This window comes from Scleropages formosus, chromosome 16 (assembly GCF_900964775.1).
Source record: "Scleropages formosus chromosome 16, fSclFor1.1, whole genome shotgun sequence".
Taxonomy (NCBI): Eukaryota; Metazoa; Chordata; class Actinopteri; order Osteoglossiformes; family Osteoglossidae; genus Scleropages; species Scleropages formosus.
Genome location: NC_041821.1, coordinates 7,550,581 through 7,567,397, shown reverse-complemented (window position 1 = coordinate 7,567,397; position 16,817 = coordinate 7,550,581). Strand labels below are relative to the sequence as shown.

Sequence of the window (16,817 nt, the reverse complement as noted above, 5' to 3'; positions counted from 1 at the left end):
ACTGTTGTCCACTCCAGGGGACATTCTTTTTGGCATCATTTCCCAAATGGTATGTGCTATAATGCTGACTCCTGATATGCCTTCTAGAGGACATTCTGTGGTTTTGAAAAGGGCCACGTGTTTGATCTATGTCTGATATATGACAGCCCAGTACTGTACATCATCTTGAACAGAGGCCTGTAGTAAATGAACAAATGTAATGTAGTAAAAGTAACTGAGTTATTTGGCCTTTTGTTGTCTTATGTAACATTGGTTAATTTGTTGCTGTTGGACAGTTAGGAAATAACTGCTTGGATTTTACACCAGTATTGATGGTCATATATTGGTGTAACTGCACCCTTATATATTTATGTAATACATAGTATATATTTATATAGTACCATTACTGTATAGTGCATTTGTCACTTTTCCCTTTCCAATGGTGCTCGTCCAGCGCTTCCTGGGCTGGGATTATGAAATGCGACGGAGTGTTTTCACTCCAGTTCGCGAAGTCCACGTATGCAGCGCAGCCATCAGAACACTGAACGTGGGGACCAAGCTGGACCGTGTCATTTAGTCTAGCGGAAAAGGCGTCTATTCGTCCTCGATTGCCCCCCCCCCCCCCCTCTTTTTTTTTTCCTTCCCCTCCCCACCTCACTGCCAGATGTGTTGTACCCTGCTGTCAGTAGAGAGACAGGCCCATAGTTCCTGCGTGTGCGACCATGAATGTTGCCACAACAATTTCCGCCAACGCATGTACGTCCGCGCTCATTAGCCTAATTACGGCAGCTTTGTTTTTGTGCGGGAGGCGCCGCGAGATGGGCTATTCATAGCTTCCCCCCGGAGGGCCCGCACTGCCGAGCTGCTGGCGCTCATGGGGCCTCTACAGCCGCACGTAGGTGGTGCGCCCCTTCGTGTTGTCGGTTCCCCGCTACGGTCAAGGTCAGGGAGCGGGCACGTCGGCAGCTAGGAGGACGTTCCGCCCTGGTCGCGATTCTTGGCACCGCTGCGAACGTTCACGCCGCCTCCTTTTGTGTTTCCGGATCGCTTATTTATTTCTTTTGTTTAAACAGTCTAGTCATCTGGAAAGAGCACGGGGGGCGGGATGGAGCGTGGTGGGGTGAGGGGGGGGGGGGGGGTCGTATTTGCAATGGAGAGAGTGTATTTGCTTTGGCAGAGGATTCGCTGTTGTCCATGACATAGTAGCAGAGGTGCGTGCGTGCGTGCGTGCGTGTGTGCGCGCTCGTGTGACTGACTGTGGTCAGTTTGAACAGCGGTTTATACGCGGTTACCACTGTTCTTCTGATCATCATGATGCTTTGTAGTAATGCCTGGGCCAGCAAGTAGCCTAGCGGATAGAGTTATTATCTTGCAGTGTGAAGGACCCGGGTTTGCATCCTCACTCCTGCTGTAACACCCTTGACCACGGTACTTACCCTATATTAACACTATAAAAATTGCCTGGTTGTGTAAATAAACCTTTAAGTTGATTGATTGCACAAATTTAACTTTACAAGTTGCTTTTGGAGAAAAGGATCGTATAAAGGCATAAATATGTGTAAGATGTAATGCTGCGAGTGCCCTGTCCACCACCGCAGTTCGGCGATTCTCGCTCTTTCCTTACTTGATGCTCTTTTCGAGCGCTTGTGTCGACTGATATCTGTCGGAGGCTGTCGAATGGAACCCCGTGACTCTGCGTCCGGTTGCTATGGCGGCCGTAGTGATCCGTGGACAATGTTGGTGCAGCAACATGGGGAAGTAGATGAGCGCAAGCCCTTGTCCCATACCCCCCCCGTCCCCTCCCCCTCCGCCGCGCCTCCAGACGGGGTGTTGATGAGCCGTTTAGAGGCTCGGCTGCCTCCGGCGCTAGATGTAGACAAATGGCCTGCCAGAGGGACAAGCGAAGGGATGGGATTCTCGGCATGGAGCCCCCACCTCCCCGGTCTCTGGCTCGGGTTCGGCCTTCCTGCACGACGGGGTTTGGATGCGCTGGGCTTGCAGGGGGAATATTGGCTCTTGGAGGACAGGAGCCTGAAAGCAGCCATTTGAGGGTCATGCATAATTAAAGAGTCTGGCGCTAGGAAACCCGGTAAGCACTGCGCCTCCGCTGACCCCCCGCCCGTCGGTGGGAAAGCAATCTCCGGCGTTGGGTTGCAATTCCTGCAGCCCGAAGCCAAACCCTACACAACCCGAGGGGCAGTAATGGGCCCGCGCTGGCATGCTGTGCCTTATTCCCTTTACCTTCCTACCCTCGTACCCTGGTACCCTGGGCTGCACCTGGCGCCCTATCCACACTTCCACTGTTGACACGTGTCAGAGGTGCAGCACGCAGGGCACAGGCTGTTGTCCCTTAGCTCTTTTAAAAGCGCACTCCGGTATTCTCGTCGTCGTTGCGCAATGCGACAGCGCGCGTTCTTGTACTGCCACCTCGCTGGCCCGCTTTCATCTGCTCTCCATTCTTGTGCTTTTGTTGACCAAATTGCACAATTTTGCAATTTCCGTGTCTCTAATATGGAAACGTGGCGAAGGTGTCGCGAGCATTTCGCTTACGCTCCTGCTGACATTAGTTATTTGTTACGAAGCATCATTGAGCTGACATTTGTCTGGTGTTGCTCAACTTAGAATTTTTTTAAACACTTTTGTACACTTGGTTGTGTATCTCTTCAGTGCAGGTACCTTGGTTAAGGGGACTACTGCAGGAGTGGGGTTTCAACAGGTGACCTTTGAGCCTGCTGAGAGTCCTAACCGCTGCTCCACCTGCTGGCCATTGTGGCACAAAATGCTGAATCTGGACATTCTGGTTTGTTTGCGTGTCATTTATCTATATATGTTAAATGAAGACATTTCCGCTATGCGTTGTTTCCGTGTTGAGTCTTGTTCCGTTTTCTGCATCAGGCCTTTTGCGCGGTGCGGGCCGCCGGCTCGTTTCCCTCCTGCTGCGGATGCGAGGTCAGCAGCAAAGCGTGTCTGCGCCGCCTGTTTGCGTGGAGATCCTGCTGCCTGCACCGGTCCGCCCTCCGTGTACTCAGCTGGGGGGACCGGAACCGGGACTCGAGACTGGTGACGCTGACCGTTGTTGAGGACACACACCCACCAGGACACCAGGGACACGTGGCATTTGTGCTGTAACACAATTCACCGATTGAGAGTTGGGGTCATTGATCAGCATCGGTAGCCCCTTCCTGTGACTGAAGTGTCGTTCCAGTCAGGTTCGGTGCTCACATTAATCTTCATTAATCTCCCATTAAGGGTTGGGAACTGTCTGGAACAATCATTGTGGGCGTCACACACGCTGCGTCAAGGGTCTTGACTGACGCATCAGTGACTGTGCACGTCGCTGTTCGATGGCTCATCAATAAACTCGCAGGACATCTGAAAAAGGTGTCATTGTGGAAACGTGTCGCTCCTCAGCCTTGGAGGAGTGCAGCTCTGGTTTCGCTATACAAGTGGACGGGGGTTTGAACCCACATTCGAGTGGCCCCTGCTGGCTGCGACTGAGATCTGATTTCCAAGTCTAGGAGTGGAAAGGTCTCTCTGCAGAACATCATACAGAGTGGATGCCAGTGTTCCTAGGTTCGGTGGGGTGGAGCCAGGCCCATCTCTTTCCCCAGTGCACGCACGCACCCCCCCCCCCCCCCCCCGAGAGAGTGCAGTACACCGCTTGCGTGTGTGCAGTGTAAAAGTTGAGTCCGGTCTGCTTTGTTTTAATCGGATTATTACGAGCGGCTCGCTGCCTGATCAGTGTCCAATTAAAAGGGCTCCCGTTGGGTATACATGCTCAGCGAAGGTCCCGTCCCGCGTGTCATGCTGCAGATCTCCCGGGGGCCCTTTGATTAGTCGTGGCTGAAGGAAACCTCACCGTGGTTCAGGATTTGACCAGTGTCTTTACTGTGAAATGACACCCTCCCCTCATGGCAGCTCTTCCCATACCCTACACCCCCCCACCCCCAATCGTGGTGCTCACCGCCTTTAGGCCTCGGTTTTAATCGCCGCAAACAGATTGCTAATCTGTGAGAGAGCAGGAAGTGGAGATGCGGGATAATCTGCCTCGTGCCCCCGAAGCCCAGCTGCCCGCATCTCGCTCTTCGCAGCTGGCGACACAACCGGGTACATCCTGGACCCTTCTGGTGGAGCTGGAGGACTTGCGTGTCCCGCGATGCTCTGCAGGGACAGACGAGAGCAGGCGTCTGGGAAGCGCTTAGAGCCGCCACCTTCTGAGCCATTCGTTTTTTGTCCTCTCTAGAGGACATGTTTTTAGGCAGGTCTCCTAGACCGTTCGTGTTCATGCTGACTGAGTTCCGATGTCCCTCGGAGAAATACCATGTTTTTTTGGGGAGAGGGTTGTAAAATTTCTTAAAAATATAGCCAAAATCATTTTGTGCTGGGTATTAGGAGGGTATCCATGGGTAAATCAGTGTAAATGTCTTAGTGTACAAAGCTAACATTGTAACTGACCTTGGAGAAAAGCGTCCGATAAATGAGTAATAATCAATAATAATCAATAACACTTGCTCACCAGTATCATGTTAGGAATCGTTTTCATCAGTAGGTCATCACTATAACTTCATCTGCACAGTGTCCAGGTGTGAGATCTAACTGTGCTGGGGGTGGGAGGTGCTGCCCTCGAACCCTTCATCGAACCCCTTGCCGAGCATTAGCCCGGCTATCTTCCTCATGCCCATGTAAAGGATACGCAATGGCACTTGTGCTGGACCCACTGAGCTCAGCACCACACTCCGGAAAGTTCTGGAGGCCCTTTGCTCTTCACCGTAGTTCATTCTGGCCGCTTCATTTGTGCTCGTGTCAGATGTAAATGTGAAACTAATACGAATAAGCGGCGCTCGCTCACTGTCAGCAGCCCTCACCCCGAGGCCCTCTTTACCCATAATTCCCCCTCCACGCTGACACTGGGGGTGGGGGGTAAAGGCATCATCATCTCTTTATGGGTGGACTTTATACTGAGCTGCTGTTAGGGGTTCGAGGAAAATGTTTCCGCTTGTATGCGGCTTTGGTTTATCTCAGCCGCTACGATGTGCTGTTAGCAGGATTTTTAGCCTCGGGGCGTTTGCCCTTCCTCCCTCTTCAGGCCCGACGCTCTTATGCGGTGTTGACAGATAAACATTTTGTTATCAGCAGGCTGAAGGAAATTGCCAGTGCATCCTATAGCGTACATCACATCTCCTTTTAAGCAGGGACTCTGCGCAAGGGCGCCCCCTGCGGTCCTTGTGCTCACACTACAGCCTGCTGCTCTGGGTTGTGTTCTGCACCATATTTTATCGCTCTCTTGTTATACCACTGTATCCATATTGATGATTCAGTCCTGAGCGTCATAGTTATAAGTGTTATGTATCTATTAAACATGTTTACACGATGCACTACTTTTAACGTAGTAGTGGGCGCCACGTTCGCACTCCGTATAGTATTGCCGCCTCACAGCGTCTGGGTGGTCCGAGAGGATGTGGGTTCGATCCCCGCTCGGTCTGTGCAGAGTTTGCATGTTGTCTGCTTGGGTTTCCTCCGAGTGCTCTGGTTTCCTCACACAGTCCAAACAACATGCTGTTCAGGTTCACCCACAGTGTGTGAATGATAGTATGTGGGTTCCACTGGTGTATGGATGAGTTATTTTGTGACAGTGTAGGAAAGATGTTAATGGTCTCTTATTATTGAAAGTGTATTATAGTGACATGTAAATATATAGGTGATAAATATTAAAATACTGTAGTGATATGTTTGTGTTTAGTTGAGAGAGTGCAGTCTTTGTTTTTTGCACATCTGTCCTCCATTGAAAGGAGGAATTAATTTGTTCAGAAATGCAAATGATGGGTATAGATCCAGGAAAGGTTCTCCTCTCTTCCCTGTGCTGTTCTCATTGTCGGAAAACGCGGAGCAACGGCAAGGAAACAAGAGATGCCAGAAAGCGCCATCTTCACTTTCTAAGACGTTTAAATCCGAGACTAAAACAAGAGGATGCGAGAGACACGACTCCGCTCTGTGTGAAGTGAGAGATGGTGGTGAGGAGAACACACTGCTGTGGTGTCTATTGACAGACGAGCTGTTGCAGACCCTCAGCGCCCCACACACATGCGCACACACACCCCCCTCCTGCTTCACATGTGCACAAAACAGTGGATGTTCTTCTGGCTTTTATGTGCTCCGTGGAGCTCGGTGCAGGATGGTATGGTCCTGCGGCCCCCTGGGGTTCCTCCTCGTCCACTTCTGGGTCCAATGTGGGTACATGTGAAATGTGAGGCCTGCATGGCTGCACTAGGCCAGCCCTTCCTTCCAGACACACACGTTGCCCAGGCTTTATTACAGAGCCCAAAGCGTGTTCTCTAAAGCCCATTTTGGCACCGTGAATCAGAGATGCGTGATTGTAACTGAAGGTGTGTATCTTGTACCATGTCTCTGTCTCCTAATATAATGCACAAATTGTGTTTTCGCTGAGATGTAAGTCGTATTGGAGAAAAGTGTCTGCTAAATGAATAAATAAATGTGTGTTGGTCAGAGTGTGTAACAAAGTGTCTCTCCCTCTTTGCCCCTGCTGCAGCATGCCAAGCCCTTCCCCTCCTCGGACAGCCTAGCCAAGGTGCAGGAGGTAGCAAGCTGGCTTTTAGAGATGAACCAAGATCTGCTGTCGGGGGGCAGCAGGCGGCGGCGCCCGGGGGGGTCTGCCAGAGCTAGCGCCTCCTCGGCGAGGGCGGCGCACGAGACGGGCGATGAGGGCGAGGAGGAGGAACGCATGGACCACCGGGTACTTGAGGAGGAGGAGCTGCGACAGGCCCCGCCTCCGAGGGGGGTGGCTGCTAGCGGGGCCAGAGAGGCTGAGCTTTGGGCCTCGAGGCAGTCGGGGTCTGGCGACCCCCAGAACGAGGTGAATGGGGAAGGGAAGGGACCCCGCTGGGCTTGGGTGCCGGAGCGCCGGCTGCTGGAAGACGCTGAGGAAGAAGACTACGAGGAGGAGGAGAACAACAACAGCAGTGGAAGCCGCCACGCCCAGGAGGAGGACTGCGATGAGGAGGATGAGGAAGAGGATGAGGAGATGGACCAGGATAGCGACGACTTCGAGCACTCTGAGGAAAGCGCCAGGGCGGAAGAGGACGAGGAGGAGGAGGAGGAAGAGGAAGGCATCCACTCACCCGCGCTCAGGAACAGCGTCTCTGGCGCTAACGACAACGCAGACGTGTCATCCAGACGGCAACGGGCCAACCAGCCACCACGCTTTCAGAAGGAGGTGAGCTCCGCCATGATTGGGGGTGGGGGTTCTGGGGTGGCACCTCTCTTTGCTCCTCATCCCGAACTTCATCCTACACAGGGCAGTGTCGACATCACCGCACACACACTTTCCTCTCACAGCTTGCCCTCACCCTAGGCTGGGTGGCTTTTCAGAGTCACTCTTGTTTTGTCTGATTATCACAACACAAAAGAACTGGGTCAGGACCTCACAGCAACAGTACACTGAGAAATTTCAGAAACACACACACAGGTGATCCAGACCGAGGGCAGAAGGTTACAGCATTCGGCAGGAGTGGTGGTGAAGCTCTGAGGTCTGTAAAGGGTGAGCAGATCATCCAGAACTCATTAACCGTGTCCTGCAGCCGACGTGTTAACTTTTCAAGTGGAAATAAATTAGACATTGGGGTCAATGGCGTCTTTGAGGAGCGGTGGAGCAATAAAACGCAGCAATAAAACACATTTCTTTGGCAGGTGTGTAAAAATAATGGCGCTGCGTTCCATAACTTGGCGGAAAACACAATGCAGCTTGTGGTTAAACAGGAACGCACAGTTTTCGTAGGGTCCAGTGGAGCACACCCCAGCACCGTTGTGTCTTGTCACATTCCCGGAACAGATGTGCTGAAGCCCCCGGATGGCCTTGTGTTTACAGCACAGCTGGAGAGTCCCCTATGAGGACTCACTGCCCCGAGAAGGGTCTGCGAAGGGTCTTGGAGCTGTGGGGTCTGTAGGGAACATTTTGGCACAGTGGAGAGGAGCATGGTTTTGTCTCCGTTTCCGCACGCACGCGTCAACTTGATCAGTGGATGCTGTGGTCTGGGCTCGAGGTGCTCCAGGGTTCGGTATGGGGGCCAAACTCCCGCTGGTGGACTACTGAAAATGTGTCAACAGGTCAGTTCTACACACCTGTCTTCCTTCCTGAGGAGTTGTGTGCTTCTTTACTGTCGCATTTTACTGGCTGAGTAACACTGGGTAAAATCAGTCTCTGTACCTTGTTACACCCTGGAGATGTTCTCTCTCTCTCCCCCCTCCTAACCCCCATTTACCCATTGAAACAGTTATTTATTATGTAAATTGCAGTTGGGGGGGGTATTTTGCAGGAACACAACTATCACATTACAGAGGAACAAACTCTATTTACACTGTGATTCAGCAGCTGATACAGTAAAAATCACCCAGATGTATAAACGGGTAAATGATTGTATCTCGGTGTACAAACCTAGCATTGTCGTTTGTTTTGGGCAAAAGCAGCAGCTAAATTAATAAATGTAACATGTACTTCCGTTTTGGCCCCTCGGTGTCTTGTGGCAGAGGGGTAGAAGTCAGTTAGGGCGCTGACCTGCGTAGCAGGGCGCCAGCTGTCACTGTTTGACTGGCACGTCCCTGATCCGTCAGTTTCACTCTCCAGGGGTGCTTCTTTACTCTTTAATCACACCGGTGCAGTCAGCATGTCCTGTCAGACAACACGGTACCTTGCCACAGGCGGAGTAAGGTTTATTACGCTGTTCTGTGTGGTGGGGACAGGATTCGCAACTAGGGGGCACCACAGGCTAGAGAGTGGAGCTGTCTCAGTGTGGCTTCTCCGTTGCTCTGTGTGTGTGTGTGTGTGTGTGTGCGTGTGTGTGTGTGTGTGTGTGTGTGTGTGTGTGTGTGTGTGTGTGTGTGTGTACTGGCCACAAGGGGGAGCCGCTCTACATTGCAGGGGCACGTGTACCCCCATGTCACAGTGAGAAACCGGGCCAGGAGGGAAGCGGCTCTGAAGCTGTTGAGATGTGCTGTGGTACCCCAATCTTACACCGGTATTCTTCATATTTTCACTTGGCCGTGATTCTCCTTTGAACACATAGCTGTGACCCTGTGGTGGTCACCTTACACTGCTCTCGAGAACAGGGCACACAGGGCACCCAGTGAATGTATGTTGCAGGGGGTTGGCTCTCAGGGCTCCTGCTGTACGGGTTAGAGATACAGGTGGCGACACCGGCGCCCTCAGCGTTGGGGTTTCTGTTCCACTCGGATACTCTGGGTGTTCATGAGCAGGTGCAGATGACAGAGGGTTGCGGAGCTCGTGGTGTACAGGACCCACAGAGGAGTGACGCTGCAGTCTGAGGACATGCCCAACGATCCTTAACTACTTTGCAAACACAAAGGAAAGGCTGCTTTTAATCGCAAGGAGCGTGACTGCGCTGAAGCGCTTACGTCACCTGCCTTGTGTGAGTGGCAGCCTTTGACCTTTGACCCTTCCCATACTCACTCTTTGACCCCGGAGTCAAGGTAGTGTCCAACAGCGGGATTTCCTTCCGGGGTGTCAAAGGTCAGGCATGGAAGTGGGGACTGAGGCATGGAAAGGGCCTTGTCAAGTAGCCCTGCATTCCAGGGGCGAACGCAGCCCGACTGTCCCACATCTCTCGCGCTTCAGAGGGTCGCATGGGTTCGAATCCTGCTGTGTGAAGTTTGTATTTTCTCCCTTTGTTGACGTGGATTTCCAGGTGTTTTGGTTTCCTCCCATAGTCAAAAGACATGTACTTTGGTTGGTGTGGTGACTCTAAATTTCCCATGTGTGTGTGGAATGCACAGGCAGGTGGGGGTGCTCACAGGCATAGCTGAGGGACAAATGGTGGCGCATTCTGCTACTACAGGGGCTTCCAGAGCTGGGGGCCCAAATTAGACAGCACACATCCTGACCACTAGTTTGCTTGCGGCGTTCCGTTATGACGTCTCTCTCGGAGTCCAGCTCCTCTCCCCAGCAGTAGGAAGGTGGGGTTAGTTCTCCTATCCCTAGTCCGTACACTTCAGCACGTTTGCAAACACACGACGAGCGTCCTCAGGGGAGCTCTGTGACCGAGATACCAAAACGGCGCATTCCCCACACCCTTCGGAAGAATGTCCAGCTGGGTAGGATTTGACAACTGATTGGTTTGCTCTTGGACAGTCCAGGTGCTGGGACCCAGAATTGTGGTGTGGACAGTTTGGGAGACGCACTGAAACATATGTGTCCTCTAGAGTGGACAAAAATGAATGGCTGAGTGTCAGGAGGGTATGACCGAGGCCCGATGTCCTCTCTGCTTCTGGACCTTCTCCAGACGATTCAAACCCACTGGCTGCAGGATGCTGCAAGTCTGACCACGGCTAAACTGGGCCTTTTATAATCCGTCGGGGAATCGCATGATGAAGCAAGGAGCATCATGGGAAGAATAAATGGAAGCGATGCATAAATTGAAGTGAGAAAGTGTTCAACCTAGAAATGCTGAAGAGCGATGGAGTTGGAATATGGAAGTTCTTAGTGATGCTCTTTGGCAGCAAACAGCAGAAGACAAATTATTATTATTATTATTATTATTATTATTATTATTATTATTATTATTGCCAGAGCTTCTCAGACGTACATCTTCGGCCACAACTTCTGCTGGGCTTTTCAGTACCACACAAGCACCGCTGTACGCTTCTGCTGAAAGAAGCAAACTGAAAAATGTAAGAGCATCATAAAAATGCCCTGAGGATGGTGCCCTGCTGCAAGTATGTAAACATTTGTTTTGAAAATATTTCCTCTTAATTTCCGAAGACTAATAAATATTGGCTGTTCTCGGAAGGTGTTTTCCCTGCATATAAATTCTGCGATGAGAGCAGTATGATCTATGTCAATGTCATTATTATGTCGGGCAGCAGGTGGCACAGCGGTTACAGTTGTCACCTTGTAATCGGAAGGTCCTGGGTTCAAATTCCTGCTCCTGCTGTAGTACATTTACATTTATTTACGGCACGATGGCACAGCAAGTAGTGCTGTTGTCTCACAGTGCCTGGGTGGTGCAAGAGAACATGGGTTTGTTCCCCACTCGGTCTGCGTGGAGTCTTCATGTTCTCCCCGTATCTATGTGGGTTTCTTCCGGGTGCTCTGGTTTCCTCCCACAGTCCAAAGACATGCTGGTCAGGTTCCCCCGTAGTGCGTGAGTGACAGAGAGAGAGTGTGTGTGTTCCACTGATGTATGGATGAGTGATCCAGTGTAAGTAGTGTATGTAGCAGTGTAAGTCACCAGGGTGAATAAGGTGTGTGGGCTCATAACACTACATAGAGTTCATTGGAAGTTGCTTTGGAGAAAAGCGTCTGCTAAATAAATAAATGTAAATGTAAATTTATTCATTTAGCTTGTGTTTTTCTCCAAAGCAACTCAGTGTTAAGATAATTAGAATTGTTTACCCTTTTATAGGGGGTGCGGTGGCGCAGTGGGTTGGACCGGGTCCTGCTCTCGGGTGGGTCTGGGGTTCGAGTCCCGCTTGGGGTGCCTTGTGACGGACTGGCGTCCCGTCCTGGGTGTGTCCCCTCCCCCTCCGGCCTTACGCCCTGTGTTACTGGGTAGGCTCCGGTTCCCCGTGACCCCGTATGGGACGAGCGGTTCTGAAAGTGTGTGTGTGTGTGTGTGTGTGTGTGTGTGTGTGTGTGTGTGTGTGTGTGTGTGTGTGTACCCTTTTATACAGCTGGGTAATTTTACTGGAGTAATTTAGGGTAAATACCTTGCTCAAGGATACTACTATAGCTGGAGATGAAATTCAGACCTGCGCCTTTGGGTCGAAAGACAGCAACAGCTAACTGCTACACTATCAGCTGCCTGATACCAGTACCCTTGAGTGCAGTATTTACCCTGAATAAATTGAGATAAAATGACCCAGTTATGTATAGGACAGTTAAGTGAATGAAAGTGTTGTATGACGAATAGATGATGATCATAATGATGATGATGATGATGATAATGATAACAACAACAATGATCATAATAAATGTCCTTAAATTGCAGGTTGGAGCAAAGAGCTGAGCTGCACCTCACACCTCTTGGTGACTAGCGTGTTAACTGTGTTAAATGTGTTAAACGGGCCCGATGCACCCGTGCTCGGCAGGTTCGGGTGATTGGAAAACAAAGTTCGTTTCCGCATGCGTTTCTCACACCAAGCGTGACCCAGAACGAGACCGGCCCTGCGCGGGGTCCGGCTTTGGCGCGGAAGGTTCCTAAATCACGTTGTTAATGCCAGGCGGCTCGAGAGCTCTGCCGTTAGCCGTAGCTGCTAGATATTAATGAAATAGCCGCCGTCCCAGGTGGGCGTCAGCCATGCATAGTAATGAGTGCTGTGTCACGCAGGCGAGGGGAAGACATCCTCCAGCGGCCACTGGATCTCGCAGTATCCTCAGAGACGCGCTTACACCAGCTCTATTAGTTCTGCGCTCAATAGTCTATATATCTGCCAAATTGGGCCTGACAGCTGAAGGAGCTCTCTGAAGAGTGTGTGTGTGTGTGTGTGTGTGTGTGTGTGTGTGTGTGTGTGTGAGAATAACGGAGTTAGTCGCAGCATTTCAATGATCAGATTTCATCTCCCTCATCTAGCAGGTAGCGGGCAGCATTGCCAAAGGACACGACTTGAGATCTCACTTCCTGCTGTAGTACCCTCGATTGAGGTACTTACCCTGAAATGAGGACAGTAAAAATTACCCAACTGTAAATGGCTAAATCATCATAAGTAGCTTAGTGTACAAACTTGACATCGTAACTGGTGGAAGCAGGTGGCATAGCGGTTAGAGCTGCTGCCTCTGGACTTGGCAGTCATTGGTTTGAATTGTATGCCCTGCAGTAGTACTCTTGAGCAAGGTAATCACCCTAAATTACCCCAGTAAAAATTACTCTGCTGTAAAAATGGGCGAATCAGCGAAGGTAGCTTAACGTTGTAAGTTGCTCTGGAGAAGTGTCATCTGAATGAATAAATGTAAATATAAGTCACCTGGGAGAAAAAATAAGAATTGAGTTGTTATTATTTTCATTATTATTAATGATGGTGGTTATGATGATAATAAAGCATCAGCAAAATGAATAAATGTAAATGTAGTCATTTGTATGCTTTTCCACACAGATGTTGTAGTGAGGGAGAAACACATGTACACAAGACTGACTGTGAAAAGAAGAACAAGCTTTGTGTTTGTAACCATGGCGCTCCTCTCATTTGCTCTGTCCCGCTCTGTTGGGGGTCGACTTTCTGCTGACCTTCGGTAGCGGTACAGCTCCTCTGCTCACACCGGTACTGTGGTTGAGCGGAGCGCACGGGGTTGGTCACGCAGGGCAGTACCGCCCTACTATGGGTGTCCGAGTCACTGCAGTGCTGTCCAACGGCCCTGCTCGGGGAGATGCGTGACTCCAGGAGCACGGAGCAGACCGCAAGCAGACCGTACCGGCTCAGTGCGGGTCTCTCAGTGGGAGCCCCCAGGGTGGTGTAATCCTGGTGATTTCGCAGTGCTCCGGACAGGTCTGGAGAGCCCTGATAAGGCTGAGCCCGGTGGCGCGGTGAGCGGCACCTCTGTCAGGGCGGAGGGGAGATGGAATCGCGCAGGGTGAGCGGTCAGGAGCGGTGACTGCGGAGTTCCGTGTCGAGGACAAGGCGGCACCTTGACCAACATTTGAGCTGCGCTCGCCGCTGATAAACGAACGCGCTGTTGCATCCAGGATCTGCCATCTCCTGACACCGAGCCCCTGCCAACCCTGAGCCCCACCCCCGCAGAGCGCTCCGGTGGGTCCTGCGGAGCGTCGGTCTTTCGGCAAATCGCTACCGATGGACTGCGTTGTGTAGCCCTAGCAGGCTTGGCCGCGTGTGCCGGCAGGGTGCTGGTGACTCACAAGTCCTCAGGTCCCCCTGCAGCGCCCGTTACATAAACAAGGACGTTCCCTCTCCCCTCGGAGTGGAGTTGTGTGGCTCTTAGTTAGTGTTAAATTAAAAAGAGGATCGTGTTCTGCATGGAGCTTGGAACTAATCCGTTCCCTCTGGAGCACCTTAATTAACTTTTTTAGTGTGCCGGTCCATTTTCTCCTTTTGCGTTCGCTCTGCAGAGGAACATAAACGAGTGAGACCATGAGGACATCCCTTGATCTCGTGACCCATGGCTCCACCTGACACCAGGACTGGTTCTCTGCTGGACTTTTGGACTTCATCTCAGGCAGTAGTTCTTACAGCTGCTCCCTCTGGAGTCCCACCAAGGCCCTGGGCTCACTGGAGGAGTCCGGAGTCCCATAAACAATTTGGTGCATCCTTTCTGAATATGTCCATGGTCAAGATTCGGCATGGAGGGCACCTGCTCATTGTGCAGTCGCTGAAGCCCTGCCTCTTGATGACATCACCACATTCACTCATGCCCAGTTGGTCAAATCTGATGCCTGAGTTGAGCGTTTCAGAAGACCTCTTATAATTAATGTTGAGTAACTCCTTCCCCAGTGTTCAACAGGCCTTTCCTCCAGGTGTCGTTTCCTGGTCTCGGAATGCCAGGACTGCAGGCGGGGGTCCCTGCCGAGTTGGAGGGGCAGCTGTGGTTGCTCTTCTGGGACCGGGGGGTGTCTGCTGGGCCTGTCTCAGGAATGCCAGCAGTTAGGGCTCAGGGCTACAGGAAGCATTGCTGGCGTTGCTGAACAAAGCAGGGGCGGATTTGGGCTTGGAGTGTCGCTCATTCCTCAGACACACCTGCCTCCTTTGGGCTCCAATGGAACCTAGTAGGTCCAGTAGTTGCTGCCGGAGCAGTGGCTTGGGGCAGACTGTTCAATTCTCCTCCAGGCGAGAGAGCTCTGTTGCAGATGGCTGTGAGGAACCCGAGCGCTGGGACGCTCATCTCCCACTGTCCCCGATCTCTGCAGGACCAAAGCACCAATGGCACCCAGCTTTGTGGACCAGCTTTTCTCCGGACCACGTGACGGTTCAGAGCACCCGTAAAGCATGGCTTCTGTTTTTGCCACATTAAATATTGATTCCGGGCACCGTGCTGGTCTCTCAGGCTTTGCTGAGATGCTTACGTGCCTTTAGACTCCGAGCTGCGTAGCACTAATGTTCTGGAGCACAGAGAGTTTTTGATGGCAGGGGAGGAAATAGACTGATTTATTTATGAGCTTGTTTTGTGAGCACACTAATTCTGAGCGGAGCAGTCACCTCATTAGGATAAATGATAATAACTTTGCTGCCGGTTTCCTCCAAGTGGCTGCTCTAACGAATGGGACTTGCTCAGCGGGCCTGCGGTGCCGAGGTTGGTGGGCAGGGAGTACGTGCCATGGCGTTGCTATGGCGATGTTTCCTGGCACTAAGTGGTGTGGTGTATGGGAGAGCCCTGTAGCGGCTTCGTGGGTGCTGGGCAAGCGCTCGGGGACAATGGTTCCGGCCAAATTTCTCCTTCTCTTGGCGTAAGGAATGGTTGGAGTTGCTAGGCAACAAGTGGGGGTGGCAGGACCCCTGCAGGACCGCTCTTCTCGATCCCGTCACCTGTTGCCCAGGTAGCTTGTCTGTAATGCTGCTGCGTGTCGCATTGCTGAAACCGAGCACCTGTGGTGGTTCTTAGTGGGGGTACAGCAATTCCAGGCACTTAAACTTATATTACCCAGTAAAACACTCAGCAGTATCAGTAAACAATCCAGCCCTTAAATAGTCTACTTTATAGTTTCACTGATTTTTGATTGTGGATCATATGCATAGAATCAGCACTGAAGTGAGTCATTCACCAGGGAAATACACTGCTCATTAAATTAGATGTTTATGAATACGGCTGTTTAAACTTGTGTGTGTGCGCGTGCGTGCGTGCTTCCTTCCCAGCTCTCGCTGTGTGTCACAGTGAATGATCACTGTTATGTTGCCCTTTTGTGAATGCGGAGCAGCAGCCTGTTGGACGACATTCACTGCCCATCATCCCCTGCCATCGGCCCAATGTCCCAGTCCCAGTGCCTCGTTAAAAAGGGACTCGTCACAAAGAAGCCCGGCTAACTGGGGAGTGAAGTCACGATGGGGGTTCCCTGGTGATGGGGGAAGCCTACCGCTGTTGTGGACATGATTTCTCCAGGGGCTGGGCATGAATTGCGTCGGAGCTGGAACCCGACTTCACCGGTTTGGCAGTTCTGCCCTGGGGTCTGACAGCGTCGTCTGTATTGACAACGGCGGTGCGTAAGCAGAGTGTGAGCAGTGTGTGCACTTCCCATCCCGCAGCTTCTTACTTCCCCCAAGAGTTAACATCTGCTGGGGTCAAAAACCTCTCCAGGTTCTCTTGCTTTTTATGCCACACATCCAAAGCGTTCACTTTGTTTGAAGGTGTTTTCTCATCGCCATGGAAACTCCCCCATGAGCACTCACTAGAGGGCGCCAGCTGCTCATCGCTGCTCTCCTGTTCATTAATGAATTCTGCTGTTTCCCATCTGTCCTGAGGCTCAGCCAGCTGCCTTATCCTGCTCTCATCTGCCCTGCAACTTCCTGTTTGTGATGGGGGGTGGGAACGTGGGCAGCAGGTAGGGGTCTGGGAGTGAGTCCAGCTGTGGAGCACGGTTGTCCTGACTACTTCCTCCAACGTCTCAGCGCCAGTTGCCATGGAGGTGAAGTTGCCGAGGCTCCAGATAGATGCTGTCAGTGGTAACATTTACTGCCGTGAAGGTTAATCTTCAGCAGGACATTTACAGTATATTTAACTGTTAGACATTCCCTTTAATTGCTGCCTGATGATTACCGAAACTGGAGCGAACACACACACACACACACACACACACACACACACACACACACACACACACACTTGCTGTCCCCTCATTTCTGCTGCTTTCGGCTCCTTCTCCACCAGCGAC

The 16,817-nt window shown here is 51.6% G+C and overlaps 1 protein-coding gene across 1 annotated transcript in view; it reads left to right on the top strand.

Annotated features, from left to right (window-relative positions):
• Positions 1–16,817, top strand: part of LOC114912451 (F-box/WD repeat-containing protein 7-like) — a 58,461-nt gene that overhangs the window by 37,905 nt on the left and 3,739 nt on the right. The window contains exon 2 of the mRNA XM_029259289.1: positions 6,527–7,210. Within this exon, the coding sequence (XP_029115122.1) occupies positions 6,596–7,210 (615 nt within the window). The 5' untranslated portion in view covers positions 6,527–6,595. The remainder of the gene's footprint in view (positions 1–6,526; positions 7,211–16,817) is intronic.